This window comes from Periplaneta americana, chromosome 5 (assembly GCF_040183065.1).
Source record: "Periplaneta americana isolate PAMFEO1 chromosome 5, P.americana_PAMFEO1_priV1, whole genome shotgun sequence".
In the NCBI taxonomy this organism is placed as follows: domain Eukaryota; kingdom Metazoa; phylum Arthropoda; class Insecta; order Blattodea; family Blattidae; genus Periplaneta; species Periplaneta americana.
The window spans coordinates 56,829,617-56,848,629 of NC_091121.1; the positions used below are offsets into that span (position 1 = coordinate 56,829,617).

Consider the following 19,013-nt stretch of genomic DNA (forward strand, 5'->3'; position numbering starts at 1 on the left):
TCTCCGAGGCTTTAAGATAAATGTTAGGTAGTCTATGGCGAATCCTCGGCCTCATCTCGCCCAATACTATCTCGCTATCATACATCTCATCGACGCTAAATGACCGCGCAGTTCATATCAGCTAAAAAATGAATAAATGTCTACTGAATGGCGTCAGGCTTGTTTCCACGTTAAACATTGGTGCACATGCGCATGAATATACAGCTGTTTTTAAACCATTATTGCATGAACTTGCACAGTTTCTGTATCTTGTCAGACGTAGCCTAAATCACAACAATATCTTCATCTGATTTTAAATGGTGAGCATTTATTTCTTGATCTCTCTAGGTGGAACACGGTGTATAGGGTCTATGCGATGACTGTCCAAGTCTGACAGGTGGCCTCAGTGTCATACGTGAAGCCAATGCTGACAGGTGGGCCAACCTGTCTCAGCCCCCTGATAGAGCCAGTCCCATTCGCACACGAATATTCTGATAAGCCTAGGAGCCAAGGAACACCCAAACCCTTTTATATCAGCATCGGAAACCCGTACTACTGTCAAGATTGTATTCCAGCCTATTTTATTATTGCAGATGACAGGGGGAAGATGAAGAGTGTTGGTAGAATGATAGAGGGAATAGGAGTGCCCCGAGAAAAACCCTCTGCAATATCTGCTTCATCAACCAGAAATTTCATCACAACCTGACCTGGGATCGATCCCGAGCCACCTGGATGGACATTAGTGGATTATTACTAGTGTAAGACTTTGAGAAGCTTTTGTCATCCAGTGTGCTCTCAAAAAAGCTTAAAGTTGGAATTTATAAAACAGTTATATTACCGATTGATCTGTATGGTTGTGAAACTTGGAATCTTACTTTGAGAGAGGAACATAGGTTAAGGGTGTTCGAGAATAAGGTGTTTAGGAAAATATTTGGCGCTAAGAGGAATAAAGCTACAGGAGAATGGAGAAAGTTACACAACGCAGAACTGCACGCATTGTATTCTTCACCTGACATACCGCAATTAGGAACATTAAATCCAGACGTTTGAGATAGGCAGGGCATGTAGCACGCATGGGCGAATCCAGAAATGCATATAGAGTGTTAGTTAGGAGGCCGGAAGGAAAAAGACCTTTGGGAAGGCCAATACGCAGATGGGAGAATAATATAAAAATGGATTTGACGGAGGTGAGATATGAGGGTAGAGACTGGATTAATCTTGCTCAGGATAGGGACCGATGGCGGTCTTATGTGAGGGCGGCAATGAACCATAAGTAAGTAAGTAAGACTTTATATATGTGCGGAATGATCGTTTTGATATAAATTCATCAATTATCCATATTAGTAGTTCCTTGTGAATTAGTAGGATTGGGGAAGCTCTCGGAAGTCCAGTAGGCCGTAATGCTTTTTAACATTTTGTTTTGATATATTTGAGTTTTCTTCAGGACAGCGATTTGTACGTCTTCCCAAGCAGGACAAGCATACATAATTATTGGTGTAATTAATGTCTTGTATAACATTAGGATTATATTTTTGTGTAAATTTGGGTTTTTATTTAGTGCCAAATATAGCACCACCATTACAGATAGCGTGAGCAATGACTTACCAGGAAAATACAAGAATAATAATGGGGAGATTATGCCGAAACTGAAGCAAAGAAAGTGTAATTTCCTTGCAAATCACAACTACTGATCTACGAATGGGTTGCACTCCGAATATCACGTAATCAAGATAGCGGAATCAATACCTTGTACTGTCAGATAAGCAGCGGAATTTGTACGAAACGAGATGACAATGAAGTTTGCTTATCTACCTGTCCATTCCGATAACTAACCAGTATTCCTTCATATGTCAAACGTATGAAGGCCTGAGACGACGTGTGGAAAAATCCAGGAGAATAAGAAGAGGGAAGTCGTGTAAGTAGGCCTACATCACAATATTTCGTACGTATTTCACATGTTAAACACGAGAATGATCGTTGTGTGTACGCAAAGAGCAAGGTTTTAATAAATGCGATAGTAGCAGTTTTACTAAACCTTATCGGAAAAACCAGGTAGAACGAAACTCAGTCACGCCCTATGCAAATTATCTGTAGTAATGTCACGAGAGGTCCAATCTCAGACCTCGAGTGGCATTTATTAGGACTATTTCGTGAATAAAATAAAAATGTAAATAATATATCCCTAAAATTCGATCACGAAATGTTAATAATTGTTTATTAACGAATACTTAACCTATTCAGACATTGTGAAGTTGAAATACTCGTAGATGAATATCGATTACTGGAATAAAGAAATTCGATGTTATTATTCAGTAATGCCAATTGCGAAAAGCGAAATACAGGCTTAATAATGTTAATTACAAGTACTGCACTTTTCTCTTATTATTATAACATAAATACATTTTCATTATCTGCTGAAATCATAATTTAATTTAACAGTAACAGTGGGGACAGCTATATACCAATGCTTATGTATTCACAGCAAGACATGTTGCTACACAGTGAAGCCATCTCTGTATAGAAAGGCCTAATTAATTCAAAAATTTTCTTACGCCATACGGAAGGAAGTTTGATGAAAATACCTTATTATTACTATGCAAGGTCAATGGGTTTGATATGCGATGATGTTACATAAATTTGAACATCTGACTTTCTATTAATTGTTTCATTTCATTCACAAAATACAAATTTTATAGGCTACTTATAGGTTATGTTACCTGTGGGAGCAGGACCAATGTCAGCTGTGTCTTATTTCGACCATTACAATCAGTGCCAAACGAAAGTATTTTTATAGCTCGACAAACGCATTCTTGCTGTAGTGTGTAACGGAACTAAAGCTGCATCTACACAGTTTAATATTCCAATCGCGTAGGTATAGCGTGCAATCTGAGAAGAATATTGAAAGAATCAAGTTTAAAAGGTACGTTAATTAATATTAAATATCAATCTTGCATTCATTGCTTTAAATTTGAAAGAAAAGTTTAACCGTGTAGTGCATCTTAATATATTCATGATCATCAATTTACGGGGAAACAGTTGGCGACAACGACTAAACAAAAGAACGACCATGCGATAAATTGATAGCGATAAATCTAGCTGCAAAAATTATAGCAAAGTCTGACTGTGATTGGTTAGAATTCAAAATTTCATTACACTTCATTGGTCGAAAATGGAATGACGTCATATAAAGGAAATAGTCATTGGAATATTTTTAATTTGATCAACGCACTTCTATCCAAACTAACGATTATGGTGACAGCATTTGTAATATTAACATTAGTGATAGTAACAGTAGTAATCAGAGGTAAGAAGTTTGTGCCAAAACTGTTAAGTTATGTAAGCTTGTACTACACAGGTGATTCAAGACCTCTGCAGCAAACTCTGCGGATCGATAGATCTCGCAATGAGGTTCATTTTTCGCAAAAACAATGTATGTTCTCCGATGCCTCGTTTAAGAGCTAAGCGACTACGAAATAAATAAAGATTTTAGTAACTTATTATAAAATTAATTATTTTTGAAGTTTGTTTGCTGACAAGTTACAGGTGTTCAAAGTGTCTACCCCGAACCTGATTACATTCATTACAACTTCATAGCAGTGGTTATCGGCCTATGTCGAATTTGATCGATAGCAGCTAATACTCGCATAGTCGGTTCCTCTCTGGTGTCAATTCAAGTGTTGTATTACTTCATATATCCCAAAAAGAACAAAAAATTATGGGCATGAAGTCGGGTGATGATGCTGGCCACGCAACAGGTCCGGCTCTCCCTATCCATTGCTCCCCGTAGTTGTTGTTCAGATGTGCTCGTACAACCAGGTTGAAGTGCGTTGGAACGTTATGCTGACCCACATATCCCCTCAAATCGTGAAGGGTACATCCTCCATGTGCAGCGGAAGCGTGTTCCGAAGAGCGCTCCATTCAAACGGGGCAGTAAAATGACAGGACACTTGCAACCTGTACGCAAGGGTACTTGAAGAAATAAATGAATAATGTATTTTATAATTAACTGTAAATGTCACTAAAACCTGTTTTTTTTTTTCGATGTCGCGTAGCTCATACACGAGGCATCGGAAAACGTGGATTGTTTTATGAAAAATGATCCTCACTGCGAGATCTATCAATCCCCAGAGTTTGTTGCAGAGATCCTGAATCATCCTGTATATCTACCGAATGAATTAGTTAGTCACGGAATGAACAGTAGTGACGCAGCTCTCAACGCCAACAAACCAGCAAAACAAACATGTACAGTCGGGTGATAACCAAACTTATCTTTGTATCAGTGATCCGTGACTTTAGAATCAGAAACAAAATTATTGTGTAAAAAAAAAAACAATAATTGACAATTACATCCTTCAAAATTTTCAATATAGAACAAGTACATAGCAAACAAAATACCTAATAATATGCATCTACCCTTTTACAATTAATAATAATTTACATTTTTAGTTTATCAAAAATATACTTTTCTATGCTCAGAAAAATAATATTTTGTAACCTGAAAATGTTCGTTCTACGTCACAAGATGTAAATGGAGCAAATCTGAAATATGATACAATAATCCTTACTGTATCACCAAGTGAATAACAATATTGTGAATATAATAATGCATTTCCTATATGAATCCTATAGATTCAAAATCCCCTATATCCACTATCACAAACTGAAGGATTTTGACAGTAACTAGTGAAAAATTGAGGGAATTTTCAACCTGACAGTGATTTTTAACAAACCTTTTGCTTTAAATTTAGTGGCTTTTTTAATTCAAACTGTATAAATCATTAGAATTCATTCTCTGCAAGCAATATGTGGGCATAACTCAATTATGAACAAAATGGTCTTTAGGGGGTTTTGAATCTATAGGATTCATATAACACATCACATTAAACCAGTAATTCGTTTCAAAAACACTTCATTTTTTGCTTTAATACTATTGGGATTTCTGCAGATTGGTATAAATATTTGAACAATAATTATCCTTCCATATATCGCAGCGAGAGTCATTTCTATAGTATATATATATTTTTTTTTTTTGAGTCAAATTTTGAAATAGAATATTTCTCTTGGTTGTTGTATCCCTCACGCAAAGAAAATTATTCCATATAAATATTTTGTAGCAGAGGGTCCCTGATATAATATTCCTTCTTTACATTATGTATACACATTACTTAATTTTCACATAACATGTATCTCCATCTGCCAATAGGCTTGTATGATTAACAGTAAAACTTCGTACTACTGGAAGATTTAAATTCTTCCATGTTAAAAACCGCTCACTAAACTAAAAAACTTAGCACGTAATGAAACTGCTTCTCTACTGTGCATATGGCTGTAATGTAGTTATGAAAGTCATCCATCCACAGTTGCGGATATTCGATTCTGTGAGTTGTGTAGGTATAGTGAGTATCAGGCAACTAGTGATATGATATACAGGGACATCATTTTATTTTTACTTCAATTTTTATTGTACCTGAGTTTTTTTAATGTACTTCACTCCCACCCCTTCTACTAATGAAGTTTCAACTGTTCTCCAGACAGAATCAAGGCCGCTTATAGTAAACAGCACTGAGTTACTGAGTACAGTACGTTCCAGAAATATCTTCGCGTTTTCCAGTGACGAAAGAACTTTTAATATTGAATCATATTTTCGCACAGATACTGTCCGTTTGCCTACGTCGCATCCCGATTTCCCCCACCTGCTTCTGCACGCCTCTCTGTAAAAGCAGGGCTGTCTTAGCTCTTTTCTGAAAACATTAATTTCTGTTAGGAATTGGACGTTTACGTAATATTATACAACTGTTTAAAATAACTTAAATAAAAGGGCCTCGTTAAGTAATTAACTGTCACTTGATTTCCCTCCTTTCTACGATCCTGCGGCATAACCACTTGGACGGACAGTAGATAGCATGTCTGAGTAATTTTATCTGTGCGGGTCGGGCAGAAGTGAAGATTGAATTTACAGTACATAAGGTACTCTTTTGTAGAGTAGGTACAGAATTATTTCAACATGAGTTACTAGTACGAAGGACGAAACTGGCAATTGGAATAAGATGCAATAGTCTATAGTGCGGTAATATGCACAAAAGAACTGAAGCCTGTAGGCTACCGGAATGAACGGCTACCATTTTCAAAAATGTGTTTAAATATCCATATTATGATTATTTTTAAATTTAACTTCATTCTCTATAGTGTACGCTAATGTGCTGTAGACAGTATAATATACACTGCATAATGAACACGTTCGCATGGATAACTCAGTTCGTGAGTAAAAACACTTATTCTTAATACAGTACTGCATTTTGATTAAATAAAAACCCAATGGAAATTATCGAACTCAAAATCGCGATATTTCCTAGTTTACGTAAATGGATGAAGTACTTTTCTTCCCTCCTATACCTAGTAAAGTGATTTGTTTGTGTTTTACGCCAGTATCATCGAACTCCGGTTGTGGAAGGGGGTAGCGAACGGTGTTTCGGGTTCTCTAAAGGCATAGCCAGGTTAATATTAAAAATGTTAGTAAAAATAAAATGATGTCCCTGTATATGCGTGGCTGCACACAATTTGAAATCTATGTTTTGGTGAACTTCCTACCTCTACAGCAGCAGCAGCAGTAGTAGCAGAAGTAGCAATAGTAATAATAGTAGTAGTAACGGTAGAAGTACAGAGAGTTCAAGTCAATGCAGGCACACACATCAGACCACAGGGGTGAAATTTTTATGATTAGACTTACTAGTTCCCACTTTGAGAGCGGAACAATGGTTAAAGGTATTTGAAAATAAGGTGCTTAAAATATTTGGGACTAAGAGGGATGAAGTTACAGGAGAATGGAGAAAGTTACACAACGCAGAACTGCACGTTTTGTAGGTATTCTTCACCTTAGGAACATTAAATCCAGACGTTTGAGATGGGCAAGGCATGTAGCACTTATGGGTGAATCCAGAAATGCACATAGAGTGTTAGTTGGAAGACCTGAGGGGAAAAATCCCTAGATAGATCACATCAAAGAAAGAAATAAAGTCAATTTATTTCCAAATTTTATATAACAAAACAAAAAAGATATGCGATTTTAATGTGCTCTTGGGGTCTTATATTATGAGGGTTAAATCAATGCTTCGTTATTATTGTTATTAAATTCAAGTATTATTTTGCACATTACTACTATTCCTGTTGTTTGCTGACTTACACATGGGTACACGAATAAATAGATGTTTAGACAGAGTACCAGAGCATGCGGGGATAATACGTCACTGCAGAGACTACTGTTGACTCGCAACTTGCTCCCCGTACCAAGCGAAGCCCACTTAACTTGTGTTCAAAGTAACCAAACGCAGGACTCTAATTATATTGATTATTTTACTTTATTTCTTTATTGAATATATATGTCATATATTATATGTACAACTATTTACTACGGAATTACTGTGTTTCATCTGAACGATCCGTTGCTAATCAAGTGACGTCAGAATAGTGTGACGTAACTCTTTGCCGTTGATAAGCAGCTGACGTCAAATGTCGAGTTTTTCCATAACATTTTATTCATTTGACTCTAGAACATAATTGTTTCACGTTTAAAGCAGGAAATTCTACCTACTGAACCATGCATAATCTCTACATAATCTGTATATAAATCGTAACTTTTTTAATTGTCCAGAAGAGTCGTAACTGGCCGTATTTTGAGACAAGGAAGATGGACAACGAAACTTTGGCAGAGACCACAATGGAGTCCACGGGGCAAACGTCGTCCACCACAATCAAATACACATCCACAACTCCGTCGTGGGAGCCACATCCACCGCATGAGCCGCATGAACCACCGGTCGACTCCATAGGCCTCGCCGAGAAAATGGGCATCGTAGCAGCCTCCATCTTCATCCTGTTCATCGTCATAAGAATGCTCGTATGTGAGTAGAGAACAAGAGCAGTGGAGTGGGTGAGTGGTTTGAATGGAGCGTGGTGAAAGAAAGTGCAACAGAATACAATAAAGTACGGCAGAGCATGACAGAACAGAGATCTTCCTCCTGTGAACACGCACTTGAAAAACATAGGTTTGTTTGAAGGAAACTTGAATTGTAGATTGTCCAAAGAGAGACTGAAACAGCCCATCACATCATTTGCTCTTACGAAGCCCTTGTTCAAAAAAAGAATTATACCGTATTTACTCGCAAATTACACCACTTCTTCCTCTTTTTAATGCACAAAGCATGAGTGGCTTTATATGTGGATATGTAAAAAAAATAGCAGTGAAGAAATAATGTTTTTAAAGTTAGGTAATAGTAGGTGTAAGTATAGAATAGTACATTATGCAACGAGCCTATAATGGTAGTAATTAAGACGCGAGTATGTTTGTTTATGAAACGAGAGCAAGCGAGGTTATGTAAGAGAGGAGCGGAACTGACCTGAATTGTGAGATGTGCGCAGACGCGAAAGTGTTGATTTTTTTCCGAGGCACGAATGTCATTGACCTTGATATAATCTAGAGAATAACATGAAGATTAGTCTTGATATAACCTGGAAATTGATTTAGAATTGAAAAACGAGACGACAAATTTAATTTATTTGAATATTTTTTACAATTAACGCTAATTATTATAGTAACAGAACATAACCTTCTGTGACAGTATTGGATTTCCAGCCTCCGTGACTTTTCGCTAATTGTCTTTCGATTGCATATCCGAGAATAATCAATACTTGCGGTTTTATAATGGTACAATGGTGATTTCTCATTGGCTGAACAGCTGAATTATAATGAATAGGTGTACTTTAATGAGGTGCATTAAAGGGCTACTACCAGGTGTATAATTACTACAATTCGCCATGGTCGAGCATAAATTATTTTTAAAATGTCAAATACAATTACAGTATTTTATTGTCCAATTACGGTATTTACCATACAAAACACATGCTGGCATTTTTTTCCGAAACAGCCTAAATGAGGGATGCACTGAAAATTCGCAACCAGCAGCTTTCACTTCACTTTTCTCTGTGAAGTTAATCACATTTAATTTAAATGACATAGAATAACTCGCTTCATTTTTACGTTCACAACTGACACTGATATCTTCCTCTGAATGAATGGCTTCCGAAGTACGGTATGCGGAAACTGAAACCATCAGTAGAAGAAGAAATTAATTTTCTTCTCCTTGCTGTGACAAGGAAAGCTAACGGGACAGAGAGTATGGTATATAGTTTAAAAACAAACAGACACAAGGAAATGTTGTTCCTCTTTGTCAGAGCATAGACAATTGGAGAAGTAACGAGACAGAAGCGATTTCAGAAGCGGATTTCACCTTACAAACTTATATATATATATATATATATATATTCATTCATTCATTTAGTGTTCTACCCAATGGCAGGTCTTTCACTACAAACTCATCTTTCTCCAATTTTTCCTGTTTTCTGCCTTCCTCTTTGTCGCCTCATATGATCCACATCTTAATGTCGTCTATCATCTGATATCTTCTTCTGCCCTGAACTCTTCTCTCATTCACCATTCTTTCCAGTGCATCCTTCAGCAGAAGTTTTTTTCTCAGCAATGACCCAACCAATTCCTTTTCCTCTTCCTGTTCAGTTTCACCATCATTTTTTCTTCACCCACTCTTTCCAACACAGCTTCATTTCTTATTCTATCTGTCCACTTCACAAGTTCCATTCTTCTTCAAATCCACATTTCAAATGCTTCTCTTCTCTTCACTTCGTCGTAATGTCCATGTTTCTACACCATACACTGCCACACTCCATGCAAAGCACTTCACTAGTCTCTTTGTTAGTTCTTTTTCCAGAGGTCCGCAGAAGATGATCCTTTTCTCTATTAAAAGTTTTCTTGGCTATTGCTATCCTCCTTTTGACTTCCTGGCAGAGCTCATGTTACTGCTTATAGTATACCCCAAGTATTTGAAGTTGTTGACCATGCTCTTCGTTGTAATTTCATTTATCTTCATCCCATAATGTTCACAGCTGTTTTATTTATTTATTTATTTGTAGGGTCTATGTAACAAAATAAGAGAGAATAATACACCATATCACAGAAGGATAGAGATCAGTGCATTACAGAAAAACGAGACAGAACATCCAGGAGAAGATAGAACAAGAAGGGTTAGCCTATGATATAATCAAAACAATATATTATGGTGAGATAGATACTAAAAATCAAAGATGGCTGGCACTTCAATGCTACCAACCTTGAATCTAAAATACTAAATGCACTATACTAAACGTTACTAAACAAATGTTCATGGCTTAAAAAGTTATTGTTCTTCGTAAAACTACATTGGGGCCAATATTATATTATGATTATATTTCCACAATATATTGTAGGGCTATTATATTACTATCGCGATATAAAATATGCATACAATGTAGGCCTACCATCTGAAGTAGGTACTGAATTTAGTTTCTTACTGTAGCTCTCCTGTAAAACATCTCAAATTGTGATAAATCAGCAGTTACAATATGACTAACTCTATTGATATCTGTAACATGCGTGTATTCAAGGAACCGTTGGCAGTAGTGCAGTGAACCTAACAGCCAGGAAATCAATAAACTGAAGCAGGTGATCAGGTAATGGGGAGAAAATGTTGAAGTTGCAATTTAATACCTCACGATATATTGTACCAACTATAGAACAAAGAAGTACATGGCTGGCTGGAACAGAGTTAGCAAGATGAGGATACGACAGAACAAATAAAAAGAATTGTGCAGGATATAACAGAATAACAGTGATTTTTTATGACAAAACAAGAGGGAAAATATATAGCATACTTGTTAAAATATACTCAAAAGAGTGAAATTATTGGAGGAAAAATGTTTTCTGTTGATAGATGCAATAACTCATCGAAAGTCAAGACGAGGAAACTCACAGCTGGCTCAGAGGTTTTCTGAAAACGCTTTCGTCATAAACGCCACTCGATCTTCATCGACTCTTCCCAGATATCCTGTGGACGACCCTCCAGGTTTGTAAAATATGGGTCTAAAATCTCTTCACCATGCAATTTTCAATCTCCTCCAGAATTGAAGTCCAGAAATGAAAGATAGGAGTAAAGTCTGGGGACGTTGGTGGCCAATGTGCGTGATCACCTAGGTGATGTGACAGGTGACAGCTAAAATATACAGGGGCTCCTTCGTGCTGAAAGAACACGGCCATCTTTGTAGCCAAGGGAACCTTCTGAACAACACTTGAAGCTTCTTTTACAGAAAGGCTAAATAGCTGCACTCTGTAAGACGACTTGGTAACACAGAGGCCCAATTAATAGTACGTAGTCAATTTTTGTCGTTCGTTCATACCATTTATAAGGTTTGTTATGGGTAGCATTCAAACAACTATATCTTCATAACCACTGAAAATTTGGCACATATTTATATGAACAGTTTTACTCAGAACAATCTATATTATCACTTACTTACTGGCTTTTAAGGAACCCGGAGGTTCATTGCCGCCCTCACATAAGCCCGCCATTGGTCCCTATCCTGAGCAAAATTAATCCATTCTCTATCATCATATTCCACCTCCCTCAAATCCATTTTAATATTACCGTCCCATCTACGTCTCGGCCTCCCTAAAGGTCTTTTTCCCTCCGGCCTCCCAACTAACATCTATATTATCACCCCTAAAATATTTTATATTCTTCCTTAATCATCCTGTACATAATACCAAATTTATAAAAATAATTCAGTACCAGTATTGACAGAGCCGGATTTGTAGAAGTGCTTAGGAAAGTAACGCTGACACAGGATCTGGCATTAAAGCCAGTTTATTGTACAGTAACTATCGCAATGTTTTAATGAGAATAACAACGAAAGCTAGGTAATATACATATATTCTAATTATGATGCAGGACAGATGCGCTTTATCATCAGCTGTACAACAGACTTGATCGCATTCAACCATCGGGCTATTTTGATATAAACCAATGCACGTTTTCAAATTTGGATGTAGGTCCTACAGCGTACACTTCACATATATTTTACATTGCAAGTTTTTGCTTTTGATACGTGATCTGTCATGAATGCTGTGGCTAATCGTAATTATGTGGTCATGTATGATGTAATTTCCAAATTACGAGTAGTTGAACATTTCTTATCCTCTGACAATTGAGGAGCGTTTTTGCAAAAGTCGATAGATGCAGAAATTTTCGAAAGTGAGTTACATATGGATATCGTATGTTTTCTACCTCCGGAATCGATCTATGAAATCAGATTTACCAAAACTTGATTCCTACCGTATGTAGAGACCACCAAACCTTCCAGGTTTTTTCAAAACTCGATAGATCCTGTCACTTAGTGTAATTTCTGTAAAATCTTGATTTCTGCATCTATCGACTTTTGCAAAAACGCTCCTCAATTATATCTTTGTTCATATCTATAACATATCTATGTTCACTGCACCACACACTCTAGGAATCAGGAGTATAGCCCCATTTAATTATTTATCTCTATTAGCAAATCACATTCTCATCAATAGGCTTACTTCTTGTCAGTCAAAATGTTACTTCATCTCTCGAAATAAAAATTTTGATCAATTTTTTTATTCTGAAACACTATGTGAAAGGACTTTACAAACACATGAAGCTTCTTTTGTTACACACATATATATTAGTGTTGTAGGATTTAATCGATTAATCGATTAATTTCTGTTGTAAGATTAATCGATCAACAATATTTAATCGAATAATCGAGTCGATTAAAATTATTCGGTTGTAGTTGATATTAATTATTATTTCGTTAATGCAAACTCATACTAAAAATTCCGACAATATTTCTCTCTCGGAGATTGCTTACTTAAAAGAACAATAGTACTGTTATTTTTTAACTTTAAACCAGGTAACATAGGGAAAATCTTGCACAAACACTTCAAAAAGAGATGGAGATATGAGGACAGTGACCTAGTCTACGTCTATTGAAAGTTGAAACAATGCGAAACCCTTATTAAGTTTCATGGTTTTCCAAGAAAACTTCCACCTTGTTGTCAGCTCATCTGCCTAGCATATGAAATGCTTACTTTTCTGGGATTCGTCCCGCTCATCCCTTAAAAAAGTAGCCATGTCTACACTGTGTGCAAGTGAGACCGTAACTACCTTATTCTCTTTCTAAAATCTGGTAATTCGATTACAATATGGACCAGTCTTCTGTTTCGACCCCTGTACTTTTGCAGTTGCAGTTTCTGTACTGAGTTTGTATTATGAAAATTGTGTGTTTAGTTTGATAAAGAAAGAAAATCAGTTTTCTGTGGTTTGTGAAAAGTGTAAACTTTATTATGTCATATGAGAATTTAAGAGGTAAACTCGGTGAAACGTTTGGATTTAAATTGAACGATCGTGGAGAAGTGCTTGACAGAAAGTTTTTTCGTGTTTAGTGATGCAGGAAACATTGTTACTAAACGTAGAGTGGCACTTAATTCGGAGCATGTGAATGCACTCACATGTTTAAAATCATGGATGAAGCAGTATTAACTAGGTGAGTCTTCATACTTTTTGTTATTTATGTTTGTCTCAAAAATTCCCGGAGAAATTGACACAAGAAATTTAAAAATTCCCGGAGAAATTGACACAAGAAATTAAAAAATTCCCGGAGAAATTGACACAAGAAATTATAAGCCTCATAATAAATATGCTAGTAAGTAATTAAAATAGTTGTTTTGTAATATAACGATACAATATATATAGATATACAACATTTAACACTTATGCTTATCACAGAACAGAAGTTAAATTTATTAATAATTGTGTATTACAGTATATTAAAACATTATTTAAAATCGATCAAAGTTCGATTAATCTATTAAATTGAAGTAATTAATCGATTAAATATTTTGATCGATCAACAGCACTAATATATATGCATAACTTTTATATTTTGTCTCACAGCGTATCCTGTGGACGAACCACCGCCATCTTACAGCAGTGTAGTGAACGAGCAGCAGAACAGATGATATCGGAAGATGGCAGCATCATGCAGCACAATACGTCGGAATCTCACAAGCATCGACATTAGGAAGACTGTGAAAAATGATCCTAGAATATGCCATACAATGAAACATTAATAATAATAATAATGCACCGTGATTATAAAAGAAATAGACAACAAAGAACTTAAAAATGTTATAAAATCGTGACTAGAGTTGGTAGAAGTCCTCCTCTATATTGTAGGCAACAAGCTTCGCAAGTCTGCACACAAATAGCATAGGGCTACATTTAGGCGCTATTGTTTAGTACACAAGCACAATGCATTGTATCTGGAACTTAATAAAATTAGGTGGTCAAAATTTTGTTTTTGGGTTTGTGCTAAAAATTAAGATTAACACCAATTATAGCTGAATGAATGTGGTGTCGATTAGGAAAGCTTTTAAGCCTGATTCACAAAACTTCGAAATGTAGCATTAGAGAACTTAGTCACAAGGTCTAGACAATGCATCTTGTAAACCGGGCGCTAATTTACAAGTGGCGGTTGAGAGGATTAAAGACGTTAATGGTAGGCCTACCAAAGAGAAATATTGAATGACAGGAATTACATGTAAACGCAGTGGGGAGCATGGCTTAATCAACTGTGCTCAATTTTGTAGTGATGCCTTTCACTAAGTTTGCGATAACCGACAAGCATGGAGACCTAAGGCCAAATGGCAGATTTTGTTTGCAAGCAGTGGTGGCTGGTGCAAACCAAAGTTGTCATCTTAAACACAAATAATGATCAGCAGCCATAGGCTAAGTCAACTTCGGAAAATTTCGTGTACTTTCGTGATAGTTTATTTTCACACGTGAACGAATGTATTACAAGTATGTGATGGGAAAGTTCCAATAATTTGTTGTCATTGTTTCAAATGACTCTTATTGTAAGAACGCGTTAACTGTTACCTCGAAACCCAAGGTTCAAGTGACGGTTTAATAAATGAGAGGGTATGAGTGCAAGACTCCGCTCTGTGTTTATTTTGTTTTGTTCCTTTGTTGTTCTCTATGTTTATAAATCAAGTATTATAAATAATTTAGAACAAAGATATATTCAAGGAATAAATTAGATACAAAATAAACATCCTTTTCCTCGTCGTGTGAACCAGATGTTGTCTCAAGATAAAGTCTGAACTCGGGAATAATAGCAGACATTGCAATTGAAGAGACCACTGCAAGAATGATGGATGTCACTTTCTTGTCCAAAATGGACCAAGACTGTCAATGCATAGCTTAAGACATATAGAATGTACATAGAGAGTTATATGCCATTAACACTGATAGTCATTGTCCAGTAATGATCGGAAAATCACAGTTAAACTTTGTGCGCTATCATTTCAAACTTTCAATTGCTTCTCCTGCAAAATGTATTCCAAATGACATCCATCATTCTTGCAGTGGACTCTTCAATTGTGAGCTAATCCTTCAAATTATCGTCTGTAAATCTGGACTTCGATTTTGATTTAGCCAGCTTCATCTGCCAAAAAAATTGTTCGCATATGTAGGTGGAGCAAAACATTGATGCAGTTTTCATAGTGAAACTATGTAGATTTGGCTATATTAATTTACAAAGTTGTTTATATATGTCCAAGTCAACAATATTAGTATATTCACTTTAGACAAATGTATTATTTTGTAGACATATAACCTCCATATGCAAATCTAATCGAACATGTCAGATAAAATACACATATTTGGTCAATAATACAGTGTTCATGAAGTCGATAAAATACATTAAAGAAGATAGGCCTATATCACAGTTATATGAACACTTATAAGTTTATTGAAGATGTTATTCAGACATGTTTCAGAGAATGCTTCTCCATCTTCAGTGAAAAGTTACATCGACGAGGTAGTTCAGATGTCAGTCTACTTTAAGTCAAGCAAGAACTCAGTTCGAACATCTGAACTACCTCGTCGATGTAACTTTTCACTGAATATGGAGAAGCATTTTCCGAAACATGTCTGAATAACATCTTCAATAAACTTATAAGTGTTCATATAACTGTGATATATTTTCTTTAATGTATTTTATGAACATGTCAGACATCAACATGAAATGGGTTTGAAAATAATAAGAAATCGTTCTCCAAATTTTAAAATCATCAAATCTGTTATTGAAGAACTGTAAGATTAATTTGTCTAGCACTTGGGTGGCATTATCACTGACTACATAAATGCATTGGAAATTTTCAAATTCTTAAAATAAATAAAATGCTGTTGAGATAAACCAATTACTTATATATCTAAGTTTTAAAATTATACATAAACAATATCGTAATAGAGGCAGGTACTGTGTTATAAAATCCCCAATTCCTTTGGGAAAACATGAACTATTAATTGCTTCAAGTGAGGCAGTTTTGATTTATGTCGTGTGTTAAGTATGTGAATATCAGATCTGAGATTATGTGAAGAAATATTTCTATATATGTAAATTAATGCTGAAAATATTAATAAGTTATAAAATATATGAATGTTCAATTAAATAAAAACGGTTTACAATGTCATTGTTCACTGTTTTTAAAATCTAAAATAGACCTTATTGCTCTCTTAACTTATTAAGTTATTCATAATATAGGCCTATGTTACGTCACCCCATCGTCTAATATAATAAATGATGTGTTTTTTTAACAATACAAAATAAGCTAGATATGAAATAAAGAAATTATACTTTTCCAAATATTTTGATGAGGCTTCGTGTTATATATTTGTTAAAATGTAGAATACTATTCTTACCTTTAATTTCACTGTATTCACAATGATTATATTTTTTAACTTCTCGCAACACTTTTAGAGCACATCGAACATCGAATATGGCCTTCCTCTTCACAAAAAAATCTTCCCATTCTTTGTGAACATAATAGGTATTTTATTTTGTTTTTCGCTTGTGAAAGCCCCTTAAAAAGAGACATGTTTGTTACTTTAAATGTTATCTGTTCTCCCATGAGACATTACTGAGAATACGAAGAATACAGCATTGAGTACGCTAAACATGTCAATCACCCCGTAAGGAGGGGATAGTTTCCACGATTCGAACCAAGTGCGACGAGTGCTACTTGTGCTCTGTTTGGCCAAAGTTGGCTTATATGTTTATAAATTACATCAAATGAAAAAATGATCTTTTAGAACATACAAATCTCAGCTCTAATCATTATCATCTCGAAAAGGAAGCAAAAACGAGCAATATTGTATTAAACTTTTTCGTTTGAAATATTTCAAAGAATAACCCCCATAAATTAATGACATTACTTACAGTTCACTCTGTATACATATCTTCATCCATATCTCAATTTATCTTACTCCTCCCCTTCCTCTTTTTCTCCTTTTATCCTTCTTATGCTTATACTTAGAGGCCTATATAATTCCATTTTGTCTTATTTTACTGCTCATCTTTTCCTCTTATTCATCTTTTTTCTTTCTCTATCCTATTTTACTCATCTCTGTTGCCTTCACCATTTTTTATATATTTTATTCACTTTTTCACTCTCATGCTTCTTCTTCCCCCTCTCTTCTTCGTTTTGTTATTTTCCCTCCTATTTTTCTTTCCTTTTTATCCTTTTAGTCCTCTTTATTTTCCTTTTCCGTTTCTTTTCTTATTTTTACCTTTACTATTTTCCTTATTTCTCTTGTCTTTATTCTCTTATGTTTACCTTCTTCAGTTCTTCTTTTCTCACGTCTGTTCTAATGTTATTCTTCCTTCCTTTATTCCCTCTTTTCATTGACTCTCTCTTTTCCTTTACCTTTTCCTTTTCTTATACATCTTGATTACACAATTTTTAATACTATATCACTTCGGAATATGCATTATATGTCTTTCTCGTGTTAAATTTTATCGTACCTGGTTAACATGTTTCGGCCTGTTATTGGTCATCATAAGAACTAGTTGTTGCTAGTCTTGGCGCCTTTTATTTTGTTTCCTGTGGGGATGTGTTTGTATAGTGTAATGTTGAGTCAAAGAGTGTGTGTTCTGAAATTGAGTTGTGTGTTGAGAATTTCATTTGGATGTGTTTTTGTGTGTCTGTATATTTCGTAATGTTCTAGTATGTTTAGTTTCTGGCTTTTTAGTTGGATGTGTAGAATTTCCATGTCTGTGTTGATGTCTCTGTAGGTGTGGTTAGCATTTGTGACGCGTTCTGCATATATGTGGATGTGTTCTGTAATTTTGTTATGGCTGTGATGTGTTCTTTGTAACGTGTTTGAAATGATCTGCCTGTCTATCCTATGTAGTAAGTTGTTGCAGGTGTTACATTTGAGTTTGTATAAGTCTGTGTGGTTGTATTTGTTCGTTTGTGTGTTGAGATGTTTCTGTAGAGTATTATTTGTTCTTTATGCGGCGCTGTAATTTAATTTCTTGAATGAGGTTGCAATCTTGTGTGTGTTTTTGTTTTCGTATGTTAGTATGAGGTATTTTTTGTGTTCTTGAGTTTGAGTTGTACCCTTATGTTTGTTGTGATTATGTTTTGTCTTTCGTATTATGTTGTCTATTATGTTGGGGTTGTATCCCTTTTCTTGTGCTATGTATTTGACTGTGTTTAGCTCTTCTTTGTAATCATGTTGGTTCATTGGTATGTTGAGTAGTCTGTGTACCATTGTTCGGAATGCAGCTTGTTTGTGTTGTGTTGGGTGATTGGATGTGTTGTGTATATGTGTTGTGAGTTTTCTGTAGATTATGAATGTGTGTTTGTTGTCGACTTTTCTTATTGTTTTCCCTTCCCTTTTACTTTCTCTTTCACCCTTCTAATTCTCTCCATCTTTCTGTGTATCTGACTTTCATTTTACTTCTTCCCTTCTCATGTCTCCTTCCTCCCATTCTCTCCTCTTGCTCTTTCTTTACTTTCTTCCTTGGTTCCCTCTTCTTCTTCCCTTGTTACTGCTTCTCGTTAATTTTCATTAAACTGACAACCTGTTCTTAAAAGAGTGCTGTTCTCTCCATTCTTCCTCGGAATATTAGAACTTCTCTCTTAATATAGGCTACATTTCATTATTATGCCAAACTTTTAATGCCTTGTCTCAGTTTTTATTACTGTGAGAAGTGTGTGCTGTCTGAAACATTTATTTAAAAAAACCTGTAGATGTACAGATTTTTACAACATACTCTTA

The 19,013-nt window shown here is 35.4% G+C and overlaps 1 protein-coding gene across 2 annotated transcripts; it reads left to right on the plus strand.

The window, feature by feature from the left end:
• Positions 1–1,801: 1,801 nt before the first annotated feature.
• LOC138699650 (uncharacterized) lies at positions 1,802–14,881 on the plus strand. 2 transcript variants are annotated; one of them, XM_069825689.1, is made up of 4 exons: positions 1,802–1,894; positions 7,628–7,877; positions 10,797–10,928; positions 13,839–14,881. In XM_069825689.1, the coding sequence occupies exons 2-4, from the start codon at positions 7,664–7,666 to the stop codon at positions 13,901–13,903; spliced, it is 411 nt and encodes a 136-aa protein (XP_069681790.1). In that variant the 5' UTR covers positions 1,802–1,894; positions 7,628–7,663; the 3' UTR covers positions 13,904–14,881. The 2 variants fall into 2 exon arrangements, with proteins under 2 accessions (XP_069681790.1, XP_069681791.1); XM_069825690.1 differs by having other exon boundaries at positions 1,817–1,894; positions 7,631–7,877.
• The last annotated feature ends 4,132 nt before the right edge of the window (positions 14,882–19,013 follow it).

What these genes read in the sequence shown, in the direction of transcription:
- LOC138699650 (XM_069825689.1), top strand. Translation starts at nt 7,664, where the DNA reads ATGGACAACGAAACTTTGGCAGAGACCACAATGGAGTCCACGGGGCAA. An exon ending in CGTCATAAGAATGCTCGTAT is followed by an intron (nt 7,878 to 10,796) that starts GTGAGTAGAGAA and finishes TTCTGTTGATAG; the next exon opens with ATGCAATAACTCATCGAAAG. An exon ending in TCCTGTGGACGACCCTCCAG is followed by an intron (nt 10,929 to 13,838) that starts GTTTGTAAAATA and finishes TTTGTCTCACAG; the next exon opens with CGTATCCTGTGGACGAACCA.